The 12,996-nt window shown below is 36.7% G+C and overlaps 1 protein-coding gene across 8 annotated transcripts in view; it reads left to right on the top strand.

The window, feature by feature from the left end:
* The window catches only part of LOC123548441 (protein Jumonji-like), a 44,154-nt gene extending 31,475 nt beyond the window's left edge, over positions 1 to 12,679 (top strand). For all 8 annotated transcript variants that reach the window (XM_045335708.2, XM_045335711.2, XM_045335710.2 and 5 more), the window contains 11 exons: positions 866 to 1,159; positions 2,070 to 2,165; positions 2,470 to 2,588; positions 3,845 to 3,915; positions 4,401 to 4,515; positions 5,732 to 5,840; positions 6,496 to 6,678; positions 7,259 to 7,383; positions 10,479 to 10,635; positions 11,091 to 11,198; positions 11,996 to 12,679. In XM_045335708.2, the coding sequence (XP_045191643.2) occupies positions 866 to 1,159; positions 2,070 to 2,165; positions 2,470 to 2,588; positions 3,845 to 3,915; positions 4,401 to 4,515; positions 5,732 to 5,840; positions 6,496 to 6,678; positions 7,259 to 7,383; positions 10,479 to 10,635; positions 11,091 to 11,198; positions 11,996 to 12,145 (1,527 nt within the window). In that variant the 3' untranslated portion in view covers positions 12,146 to 12,679. The remainder of the gene's footprint in view (positions 1 to 865; positions 1,160 to 2,069; positions 2,166 to 2,469; positions 2,589 to 3,844; positions 3,916 to 4,400; positions 4,516 to 5,731; positions 5,841 to 6,495; positions 6,679 to 7,258; positions 7,384 to 10,478; positions 10,636 to 11,090; positions 11,199 to 11,995) is intronic.
* The last annotated feature ends 317 nt before the right edge of the window (positions 12,680 to 12,996 follow it).

Raw genomic sequence — 12,996 nt, 5'->3', positions numbered from 1 at the left:
TTGTTTGCATTTCAGTTTCAATTCAGCATTCAAGCTTTTGCTTCTTTTTCTCCATTAGCTTGCTTTGGCTTCACACTCACTGCCAAATCCAGTAGATTATTCAATATACCTTTAACGATGTTTTGGGTATCATTTTTTGTTGGTTTAAAGAATGCGTAGCACGTCTGTTCACTTCATACATTCTTAGAAAGAGACATGTTGTTGTTTACTCCACAACGAAGTTGATATTTTAAATCGACACCGCTTTAAAATACACTACCTTACCATCAATATTAATTCCCAACAATTTGATTTACACACGCATTGAGTGTATAATATAGTTTAACCGAGGTTTATAGAGTACCATTCAATGCCTGTGTACGTTCAATGTGGCACAATGAATGCCGATCGTGCACTGTTATGTAAAGCATCCGGACGATTCAGATTTTGATTACGTAAAAAGTCATTGCAGGCGATTCTGTAATTTCATGTATGTTTTTATACGCTAAAAAATTAGCAGACATGCGTATATGCATTATTTCAAAGCGTAATTTACGCAGATACGCATCTTATCTGGAGCCCTGTACTTACAATTTCATGTGGCAACTTGGGCAGAAGTTTTGAAGTGATTGAGTAAATGTATATATCCTTTACCTCAACACCCAGATAAAATTATTGATGTCCTAGCTCCCTTTCTGTGCTATTAATAATAACTGATGTACTAACCTTGACTTTTCTTCATCAGTAAAGTTGTTCTGGGCTACAAACTGTGAATGACTGTACATAATGCATTTGTTAATTGATGTGTATTGATTATATTTTAAGTTCAACACACTATTTTTTATAAAGTTGACTATTCAATTTATATTCTATATATCCTTTTCAGATTGGCGGTGTGGAGATAGACTTGGTCAAATTGTACGAACTTGTTCAGAAATATGGGGGAATGAAGGGTACTGTGGGTAAAGAAAAGAAATGGTTAAAAATAGCTGAGGCAATGAAAGTGCCAAAGCAAGCGGACAGAGTGTCCAAATTGTATGCAGCGTACTGTAAATATCTGCTGGCTTATGAGACGCTGTCCGAGGAGGAGACAGAGAAACTGCAGGAGATGGTGCAGGCAGAAAAACAGAGACAGGAGACAGATAAACACATACCATCATGCTATAAGTGTGTCTATAAGGTAAGTTAGAAAATCATAGTATATTCAAGATAGTAGAGGTGGATAAATGGAGAATAGCCTATTGGTAGGTTACTGAGAGTCCACTTTGAGTTAGGTGATCAGGGGTTTGATCCCACAGCAACGGCATATCAAAGACATGTGAAATGGTACCCGTAACTCCCTTCCCTGGTGTTCAGCATTAAAAGGGAAAGAGACGTCTTCTATCTCTTACCCTCATGGCGATGGATTCAATCAGGAATGGAGTGTCAGGAGTGATTTATGTAAGTTGTAGAACTTGTTTCATAGCTACCTAAGATAAATTAGTGTAAGCTAAATGGAACTAGGCCAGCAAGTCAATTGTCCAGGTAAGTGGTAGGATGTGACTCCCAAAAGCTGCTATTTCCAAAAGAAACTTGGCAGTCAGCAACCCATACAACCATGGAAAATAAGTGGTACAACAACACAAAATATACAAACACTTTAGGTTTATATACAGAAACAGAAAAACATATGCCTTGGTGCTGTTAATCTATGAAATATATACATTAGAGAGTATATATAGGTAACAGAAAGAACATATGTCCTGCAGTAAATATGTACATATTATTATTAAGGCAAATGACACTATATTTAGTAGACAAAATATTTCTATTAAGGATAAAAGTGTATATATATGGGGAAAGTGACAGTACATTTTGGAGACTAAGTATTTTAATATGAAAATATGAAAGAAGGAACAACGCTTATGTTCTACTATAATGTACCAGTGCATTATATGATTTATAGAACATGCATTGATGTCTGTCAATGTTATTATATAGAGTAAGTAAAATTACTTGACCATTTTTTGAGGAAATACAAAAGTAGAGATAATTTTATATAGGTTTTCATCTGTTTTTAAATTTATATAATATACTGTTATGTATTTCAGGGCAAGTCGCAGCCATTGTCTGGGTTTCATCGTGCTGCAAGGAACACTCAACAACTGTATGACCCTGAGTCATGTAATGATCCTGAAACCATTGAGGTAAACACTGTCAAGTCTACTTTTATAGATGGGTAGAAAATTTTTGCTTTGAGATACTTTCTTTTAAATCACCTATTTAAGAAACAATTTAAATTAAACAGTTGCAAGTCATTAAAAATGTTTCTTGAAGAACTTCAGTAGCTTAACTTTCAGAAAATCAAACCAAATGGTCCCTCGTAACATGAAAATATAGATATAAGTGAAACTTGTATTTTGAGGAACATCATTATCTTAATTTTAAGAATTTCAAACCAGATTGTCCCTCTTAACATGAAAATGTGTATAAATAAAACTTGTATTTCAGCGTGATTACTGGGACATTGTAGAGAAATCAGATGATCATGTGACTGTGCAGGGAGCCAGCCTAGACACAAGTATATACGGCAGTATGTTCCCAGTACGACGAGACAATACATATGCCAGGTATCTATAATTTTATATAGAAAATGATGCTGTATATTTATCATCTATACATGCATTGTATAAGTTTTCTTATAAGCAGGTGCAGTTTGTACTTTTAGACCATAGACAATATGGAATTATAAAACAAATTTACAAGGTAATTTTGAGAGACTTTAAAAAAAAATCTTTCTGGAATTCCAAAACTTAGGAAAATGTCAATTCCAAACTGTTATAAAGGATTTAGAATCCCTGTTTAAGGAAATTTTAAAGAGAATAACCCACACATAAACAACAAACAACACACTTTTGATGTATTCACCTTTGTCACATATTTGATGTAATCAGTATGGACTACTGTAAAATTTTGTTCAAGCCATTATTTTCATTAAAAAAACAAAATGAAAAACATTTGTCTCCAGTTTCTGAAAATGGTTTTCTGGTTAATACAAGCCAGCAAGCACTGTACAGACATCACATGATCATGCACATCCACAGTCTTTTAGTGTACTGCCAACATGGTAAAACAGTGAAGCCCCTCTAAACCAGAACTCCTGAATACCAGAAACCCCTCCAAACTGAACAAATTCTGTGGTCTCGAAATTCGGGCTTCTTATTCCATTGGAAAAATACCACCATAAGACCACCTCTCCTTTAAAAACTGAACAATTTTTCCAGATTGAACTTCTTTATCAACAAAAAATTACCCCTTAAAACAGAAATTTTTTAAAAGCAATTAGAATTTTGGCACTTTCCTTTCATCATGTTCACAAGAATTTACTCTGATTGGTAGCTTATGTCCATAATGAAACTTCTAATGATGTCGTTTCATACAGTAACTAAACAAGATCTCGATTTGATTTAAAATAATCTGGTTAGTTGTGAATTCTGCAACTGTTTATGTAATGTAGCACACATTCAACAAACAACACACCTCTAAACTGGAAACCCCTTCAAACTGAACTTGTACTCCAGGGGCCAGTCTGTTTTGAGTGGAGTTTCCACTGTAGTGTGTAACAATAGTGCAGTTTATTCTAAGTTTGGATAAATGTTTCTTGAGTTAACTATTGCCATATTTTACTTAAAGTGCTAGAGATTAGTGCAAAATTTCTTGTGTAAATGTTTTTTACATTTCATATTTCTACCTTTAATAATTAAGAAATGAAGAAACAATCACATTGTGTTGAAAAAGATAAGGCTTTGATTGAATAAATGTAAAGTTTGTTCATGTTTTGTCAAAAGTTAGATTTTGACTTGTCTTTATTTTTTTTTGCTTGTAGACATGGCTGGAATCTGCATAACTTTGTAGAAAGTAAAGGATCAATCCTTCATCATCTAGGACTGATTGCAGGTGAGTTTTGCTTAAAGTTGCTGTTTTGTTTAGTCAAAGGAACTTTTTCAACAAAGTTGATTTCAGTTGTTCTCTGTTTTCATAGAGAAAAAATACTTCCAGCTATTGCTTATGTATGACTAGCTGCATTGTTACCAAATTTGGTTTGAAGCATCTGCAGGGCTTCAGCTAGGAAACAATTTGAGCGAAATAGTCATTTTGGAGCTCCCATCTTCACTCTAATCTAACATCAAAGTGAAGGTACAGATTCTGTACACCTTTGTTCAGATAGAGTCTACAGCAGTAGCATGTGAGTCTCTTGATGAGTCCTTACTTGGAAATAGCTAATTTGCAGGAAAATAATTAAATTGGCTCAATCTCAGTGTTTCATTTGAGTGATTATTTAAAGATCCTCAATCAACTTACTTGGATGAATGATTTTAAGCTGTTTTGGCTCTCATTTATGAAATCTGACACTAATTTATAGATATTTCGAAATGTTCCAGGTGTGACAGTTCCAACACTTCACATTGGTATGTTATATACCAGCAAGTGTTTATCTTGCAATGGACACAATCTTCCCACAGTGCAATATCTACATCAGGGACCTGGGCTTGTATGGTATGCTCGTATTAGTTATAATTACAAATATTAGTGAGGGAGTTATTTCAGCTATTTTTGCTAACCGTATTTGAAAAAATAAATACACCCAAAATGCTATTATTTCAAATATTGCCATACCTGTTTCATGAGTTGGCCATATATAGTGAATGTTTTCTGTAGCAAACCTGTCCCAATTTTAAATATAGTGCCATATTTGCCTTTTAGCTCACATACTGGCAAAATGCTGGTTGCGAATTCTGATTTTATAAACTTGCATTTTTTTAAGTGATTTTTTAGGCTGAATGATCTGCATTTTTAATACATTATATCACCACGAAAGTTTGTTTTTTGGGACTATATAGGATTTTTTTTTTGGACAAAGCCATTTTGGACACATCCACAAAATTCTATACCCAAGAAATTAAATGATTTCACAGTTTTATGCTCAAATAATAATATAGAATATGAGCTGTTGCTAATCTTCATCTGTGTAAACACAGAATAAACATATTTTGGTGTACTGTATGTTAAGTTTGAAATACTACTTGTGTATAAAGTATAGATATTGATGAACTTTTTTACACTAAGACTTATAAAATGAGCCCAAAATGACATTTCACACTCGGTAAGAAATTTAAAGTTCCCATCCACGTTTTTTAATATGGGCTAAATTTGAAGGAAATTGCGTATTTTGCAGATCACAATCACATTCTGCGAAAGTACATTTTAAAAAGCTTTGACAGTTTTTATTTTAGGGCTTAGTAAAGTAAAGAATGAAACCCTTAATACCTATTAATAAAGTCAGCACATGACAATGCAAATGTAAACATTTTTAATTGTGGACACAGAGATTTCTACATGTGAGACCATAAAAAAGTGCAAATAAAACTGCTATACTGCAATTTGTATTACATCTGTTATACATTAAGTGTGTAGTCCATCAAATGCATATTTTTCCCATATGCGGGTTATAAACTTTTGTACATGATGTTCAGTTTACATTACAGTCCACATACTCTATGAGCCACAATACTGGCTATGCATTGTGATGTGGCATCAGAATATAATAAATCACTAGTAATTTGTCATTATTAATGGTTTCTGAATTTTGACAAGAGTTTAAATCCCAACCACGACAAAGAATATTCAATACTTCTTCATAAATGCAGTATATACAGTGTTGGACAGTAACTTCAAGCACCATTTTGAAAAAGTTAATTCTGATTTATATCAGGTACGCTGTCCCCAGTCAGGAAACAGATAACCTGAAGAGTGCAATGAAAAAAGTGGCTCCTAAACTAGTGAGAAATGAAGGTTTCTGTTTACAGAAGAATTCTGCAATGGTAAGAAATTTTGCTTTGAATAACTTTTAATGTACTGTGAAGTCATTGATATTCGTAGGGGACTAAGTTTTGTGTATTTCATAGTTGCGTAAATCCACAAAAATTAAGTCCCAATGAGCAAGTAAAATTCCTATTTATTTTATATTCATAGTTCTTAAATCCATGAGTTTATATCCCCACAAAATATTCATTTTAGCCAAAACCCTGAACTTCATGCCCACTAAATTGATTTCACAATATTTCTTTTAACTGAAATCATTTACAAACAGTCGCTTACAACATGTGGACTGTACTTTTTCTAGCATCAAGTCTAGTGTTGTTTAGATAAATATAGCTGTTACGTTTTATGGGCCTCCACAATGAGTGGGTATGGTTGCTAACTTTAAATCACATGTTCCACTTCCAATTCTGTGGGTTTAAACCTCACTGAGACCATCATGTGAGGAAGCCACTGAGTAGGGTTGTTGGTGGTTTACAGTTCTGAAATAATGCTAGGAGCAGCATTTGGGGGCTTGTTTCACCATTCTGCTTGGAATTTACATTTAGCCATAGGATCTGAACTCTGCCAAGAAACTTAAAATTGTACAAACAGTCATTTTGATTTATGAATGAAGATTATTTTAGTCATGGACTGTTTATTTGTTGTTGTTTGCAGGTACCACCAAGTAAACTAGTAGAAAATGGAGCATCATTGAGTCGGTGTGTACAGACGGAGCGAGAATTTGTTGTGATATTTCCCTCTGTAAACTATAGCAGTATCAATCTAGGATACAATATGTCTGAGTCAGTTCATTATGGAACGCAAGATTGGATTCCTGAAGGCTATCAGGCCTCAATGGTATTTGTAGTTTTTAGTTTTTACACCTTGTTTATGCTTAAGTTCATTACATTTGTCATACACAGTGCCAGTATTTAGAAAAACCATCTGTTTACAGTTGATGGCATTATTTTGATCATTGTAAAGGTCATGTATACCATTTTGTTTCCAAATTATGGCTAGATAAAGTAATGGAAATGGTGAGACAATAAATATACCTTGCTAGTTAAATTGTGTAAGGGAATATGGCCAAAAACTCTGTGGAACCTTGCTTTTGAACAAAATGTCAACCTTTATTGGGATTTCCTTTTCACTCGGCATTTTTGTCCTTGTTGGGAAATTGTTCTTTGTGGCGAGCAGGTCAGTGCTGGTACAGAATCTAGGAACACTGGTTAAGTTAAGCCATAACATAATTTAACTACTGTTGAAATATACCATTAAACCAATGTCACACAAACAAACAAAAATTAAGTTTGATAAATCAATGAGGTTTAACTGACCTGAAAATAAAAATCAAGTAACTTCTATTTTTGCATAGCTTTTCTTTGGTTATTGTGCATTATTTTTTACAGAATGATTTAAATGTGTTGGTTTATTTCAGAATTTAGGAGTGAATCATGATGTTGAGTTGTTCTCTATGGATGCCATGTTGGTATTCTTGGCAAGGGACTCTACCACTCAGGACACAACACTGGCCCTTCTTCTGCCCTACCTGGAGAAAGTTGTGTAAGTCTGAGTTGAAATCTTTCATGAATGAAATTATGACAGGTCTCAGAATTTCATTCCTACTCAGTTTGTTAGTTCATCCAAATGTATGTTTATACATTCTTAATTCTGTGGAATTATGTCTCCCCCAGGAGACATATTGTTTTTGCCCTGTCCGTCCGTCCGTACGTCACACTTCATTTCCGAGCAATAACTGGAGAACCATTTGACCTAGAACCTTCAAACTTTATAGGGTTGTAGGGCTGCTGGAGTAGACGACCCCTATTGTTTTTGGGGTCACTCTGTCAAAGGTCAAGGTCACAGGGGCCTGAACATTGTAAACCATTTCCGATCAATAACTAGAGAACCACTTGACCCAGAATGTTGAAACTTCATAGGATGATTGGTCATGAAGAGTAGATGACCCCTATCGATTTTGGGGTCACTCCATCAAAGGTCAAGGTCACAGAGGCCTGAACATTGAAAACCATTTCCGATCAGTAACTAGAGAACCACTTGACCCAGAATGTTGAAACTTCATAGGATGATTGGTCATAAAGAGTAGATGATCCCTATTGATTTTGGGGTCACTCCATCAAAAGTCAAAGTCACAGGGGCCTGAACATGGAAAACCATTTCTGGTCAATAACTAGAGAACCACTTGACGCAGAATGTTGAAACTTCATATGATGATTGTACATGCAAAGAAGATGACCCGTATCGATTTTGGGGTCACTCCATTAAAGGTCAAGGTCACAGGGGCCTGAACATTGAAAACCATTTCTGGTCAGTAACTTGAGAACCACTTCACCCAGAATGTTGAAACTTAATAGGATGATTTGTCATGCAGAGTAGATGACCCCTAACGATTTTGGGGTCACTCTTTGAAAGGTCAAGGTCACAGGGGCATGAACATTGAAAACCATTTCTGGTCAGTAACTAGAGAACCACTTGACCCAGAATGTTGAAACTTCATATGATGATTGTACATGCAAAGTAGATGACCCCTATCGATTTACGGGTCACTCCATTAAAGGTCAAGGTCACAGGGGCCTGAACATTGAAAACCATTTCCGGTCAGTAACTTGAGAACCACTTCACCCAGAATGTTGAAACTTAATAGGATGATTGGTCATGCAGAGTAGATGACCCCTAACGATTTTGGGGTCACTGCATTAAAGGTCAAGGTCACAGGGGCCTGAACATTGAAAACCATTTCCGATCAATAACTAGAGAACCACTTGACCCAGAATGTTGAAACTTCATAGGATGATTGGTCATAAAGAGTAGATGACCCCTATTGATTTTGGGGTCACTCCATCAAAGGTCAAGGTCACAGAGGCCTGAACATGGAAAACCATTTCTGGTCAATAACTAGAGAACCACTTGACCCAGAATGTTGAAACTTCATGTGATGATTGTACATGCAAAGTAGATGACCCCTATCGACTTTGGGGTCACTCCATTAAAGGTCAATGTCACAGGGGCCTGACCATTGAAAACCATTTCCGGTCAGTAACTTGAGAACCACTTCACCCAGAATGTTGAAACTTAATAGGATGATTGGTCATGCAGAGTAGATGACCCCTAACGATTTTGGGGTCACTCTTTGAAAGGTCAAGGTCACAGGGGCCTGAACATTGAAAACCATTTCCGGTCAGTAACTAGAGAACCACTTGACCCAGAATGTTGAAACTTCATAGGATGATTGTATATGCAAAGTAGATGACCCCTATCGATTTTGGGGTGACTCTGTTAAAGGTCAAGGTCACAGGGGCCTGAACATTGAAAATCATTTCCGGTCAGTAACTTGAGAACCACTTCACCCAGAATGTTGAAACTTAATAGGATGATTGGTCATGCAGAGTAGATGACCCCTAACGATTTTGGGGTCACTCTGTGAAAGGTCAAGGTCACAGGGGCCTGAACATTGAAAACCATTTCCGGTCAGTAACTTGAGAACCACTTGACCCAGAATGATGAAACTTCATAGGATGATTGGTCATGCAGAGTAGATGACCCCTAACGATTTTGGGATCACTCTGTTAAAGGTCATGGCCACAGGGGCCTGAACATGGAAAACCATTTCCAATCAATAACTTGAGAAACTCTCGACCCAGAATGTTGAAACTTCATAGGATGATTGTTCATGAAGAGTAAATGACCCCTATTGTTTTTGGGGTCACTCTGTTAGAGGTCAAGGTCACAGGGGCCTGAACATTGATAACCAGTTCCGATCAATAACTTGAGAACCACTTGACCCAGAATGTTGAAACTTCATAGGATGATTGAACATGCAGCGTAGATGACCCCTATTGATTTTGGGGTCAGTCAATTAAAGTTCAAGGTCACAGTGGCCTGTTCATGTAAAATCATTTTTTGAAAATAACTTGAGAACCACTTGACCTACAATGTTGAAACTTAATAGGATGATTGGACATGCAGAGTAGATGACCCCTATTTATTTTGAGGTCACTTGATCAAAGGTCAAGGTCACAGGAGCCTGAAAAGTGACTTGAGAACCACTAGGCCAAGAGTGTTGAAATTTAGCGGGATGACTGGACATGCCAAGTAGATGATCCCTATTGCAGCCAACCATCAGTGTCTCTTTGACTTTCGCTCCTGACCCCTATTGACTTCTTGCCTATAGGACTTTGCATTTGGGGGAGACATGCGCTTTTTTACAAAAGCATTTTCTAGTTACTTTATATTTTTGGCTATATATTGTCTGCCAGACTGATGTGATTTCATGGTAAAAATGTTCATGGTTTCAGCCAGATATGTCTTCAAGGGAAAAATGTTCATTAGTTTGGCCAGATGTGATTTCATGGTCTATCATGGCTTCAGCCAGATTTGATTTCATGCTTTTGGCCAGATGTGATTTCATGGTTTATCATGGCTTCAGCCAGATTTGATTTCATGCTTTTGGCCAGATGTGATTTCATGGTCTATCATGGCTTCAGCCAGATTTGATTTCATGCTTTTGGCCAGATGTGATTTCATGGTCTATCATGGCTTCAGCCAGATTTGATTTCATGCTTTTGGCCAGATGTGATTTCATGGTTTATCATGGCTTCAGCCAGATGTGATTTCATTGTGTCCTAATAATATTTCAGAGAGCGTGAAATCTCAGAACGTAAGAAGTTGTTTGAGGCTGGATTGAAGGAGACAGAGCAGTTACATGACAAGCTGGAGAAACCATCCCAGAAATGTGATGTCTTAGAGGAAATTATCATATGTGATGTTTCCAATAAAATATGCTATCTGTCCATGGTAAGTGTATATAAATACTATTGCCTTCAGTTCTCTTGATTTAGTTCAACACTAATTTAAGGAATTGGTAAACCTGTGTGATTTTTATCATGACAAATGTTTGGATGTAAATCATGCTCAAAATTGTAATCTGCCGTCAATACAGAAAGTATCAGTTTAATAAGGCATTACTCCTTATATAAATCGCAAGCCAATAGTTTGTGCAATATAACCAGTCTTTATTCAACACATGTTAACCCAGCTTAAGGTAAAACTTGAAAAAAAATCTCTTTATATAAGACCTTGAACTCACATGAGAACCATGCTTTCTCCCTAGAGCAGGGCCTTATCCATTTCAAATTACTCTAGATTTGCTTAACATTTTCAGGTATTGAACTCCCATGAGAATAGTTCTTTCTCCCTAGAGCAGGGCCTTATCCATTTCAAATTACTATAGATTTACTTACTATTTTCAGGTGTTGAACTCGCATGAAAACAGTGCTTTCTCTCTGGACCAAGGCCTTATACACATCCAGAAACGCAAGAATCTCAAAAACTGTAAACTCATGTACAGATACTCGGAGGTAACTATTGATGTTCCTTAATGCTTTAGTAAATAGGTGTGTAGATACAAGTAAGGTTTGGAGTGATTTAAGTCACTACTTCCAATCTTTGCACCTCACTGCTGTGTTGGAAACCCAGAAAAGTATGAATTGAGCCGTGCCATGAGAAAACCAACATAGTGGGTTTGCGACCAGCATGGATCCAGACCAGCCTGCGCATCCGCGCAGTCTGGTCAGGATCCATGCTGTTCGCTTTTAAAGCCTACTGCAATTAGAGAAACCGTTAGCGAACAGTATGAATTGAGCCATGCCATGAGAAAACCAACATAGTGGGTTTGCGACCAGCATGGATCCAGACCAGCCTGCGCATCCGCGCAGTCTGGTCAGGATCCATGCTGTTCGCTTTTAAAGCCTACTGCAATTAGAGAAACCGTTAGCGAACAGCATGGATCCTGACCAGACTGCGTGGATGCGCAGGCTGGTCTGGATCCATCCTGGTCGCAAAGCCACAATGTTGGTTTTCCCACGACGTGGCTCAATTATTCTTAAATAAAAAGAAGCCATGCATTTGGCTTACTGAAGGTTGATGGTTCTACCCAAGTGGTCTCTTATGCATAAAATAATGCCTGGAGTGGTACCTGTGGCCTTCCTCTGCTTTGGACTGGACATTGTGTGGCTGCGACTTAAAACAAACTACATTACTCCATGTTTACTTCTTATTTACATGGCCCAAAATATCAAATTGCTAAATTGTTTTTACAGCACTTCCAAAAGAATTTCCACTGTTTTAGATCACATGACTTCAACTCTTCTTTCAGGAGGAACTGAAGGCCCTTATTAAGGAGGTGAAGAATAGATTAAGGGGAAGCAACTCATCTAGTCCTGGAACATCTAGTCCTAAGCGCAAGACAAGGAAGTCTTTGACAGACAGTAAATATTCTCCAGCATCTTCGACCTCATCACGATGATCTCAGACTATTGCTGTATGATCCACTTTCCAGATTGTAGCATAACTCAAGTATGATTCTAGAAAGAGATCACTGAAAACTTTTTATCTGGATGTGACATGCTTAAAGAAAGGGTTGTAAAATATTTGTTTTTTGTCAGGCAGAAAATACTGAGAATGACAGGTAAATAAAACAAAAAAGTAGCAGTGGTAAACATTTGGTCTGACTGAGAAAGATTGGATTTTGTTAGTTTTGAAGTTCATGTTAAGCATATTTAGCATTAAAGGTAAACTAAGTCTTCCTTTATCATCAGAAGCTGCTGGGAAGTCACCATAGTAATTGTGTCATTAAACGTTACAAAAAAAATTCTCTGTAATGGCACTAGGTCTTGAATAGGGATTTGAATAAGGATCCTGTTCTCCAGGACATAAGATATCTAAACGTGCAATGTGTATTTGTTGTATGTAGCTTGTAGGCTGAAGATTTTTTTTATGTCTGTGAATTATTTATGTTTTGAATAATGTTTATGTCAAATAAATTAAGTATAACTTGGAATATGTTTAATCTTTATTTTAATGTGTGCAAAGTAGATTTATATTTTTGGGTTTGAGCCTTGCTCGGGGCATTGAATTCTTCATGTGAGGAAGCCATCCAGCTTCGTGGTTCTACTCGGGTGCCCGCTCATGAAGAAATAATTCACTGAGAGGCATCTGGGGTCTTCCTTCACCATAGAAAGGTAGAAAGTTGCCAGTGACCTATAATTGTGTTGATGTGACGTTAAACCCAACAAAAGAAGATTTGTATTGACATACCCTTGAAGTAAAGTAGCCATATACTGGTTGGTAAAGCTTTGCATTCATAACAAGGAAGTC

This window comes from Mercenaria mercenaria, chromosome 6 (assembly GCF_021730395.1).
Source record: "Mercenaria mercenaria strain notata chromosome 6, MADL_Memer_1, whole genome shotgun sequence".
NCBI lineage: Eukaryota > Metazoa > Mollusca > Bivalvia > Venerida > Veneridae > Mercenaria > Mercenaria mercenaria.
This window is presented reverse-complemented; position numbering and strand designations above follow the sequence as displayed.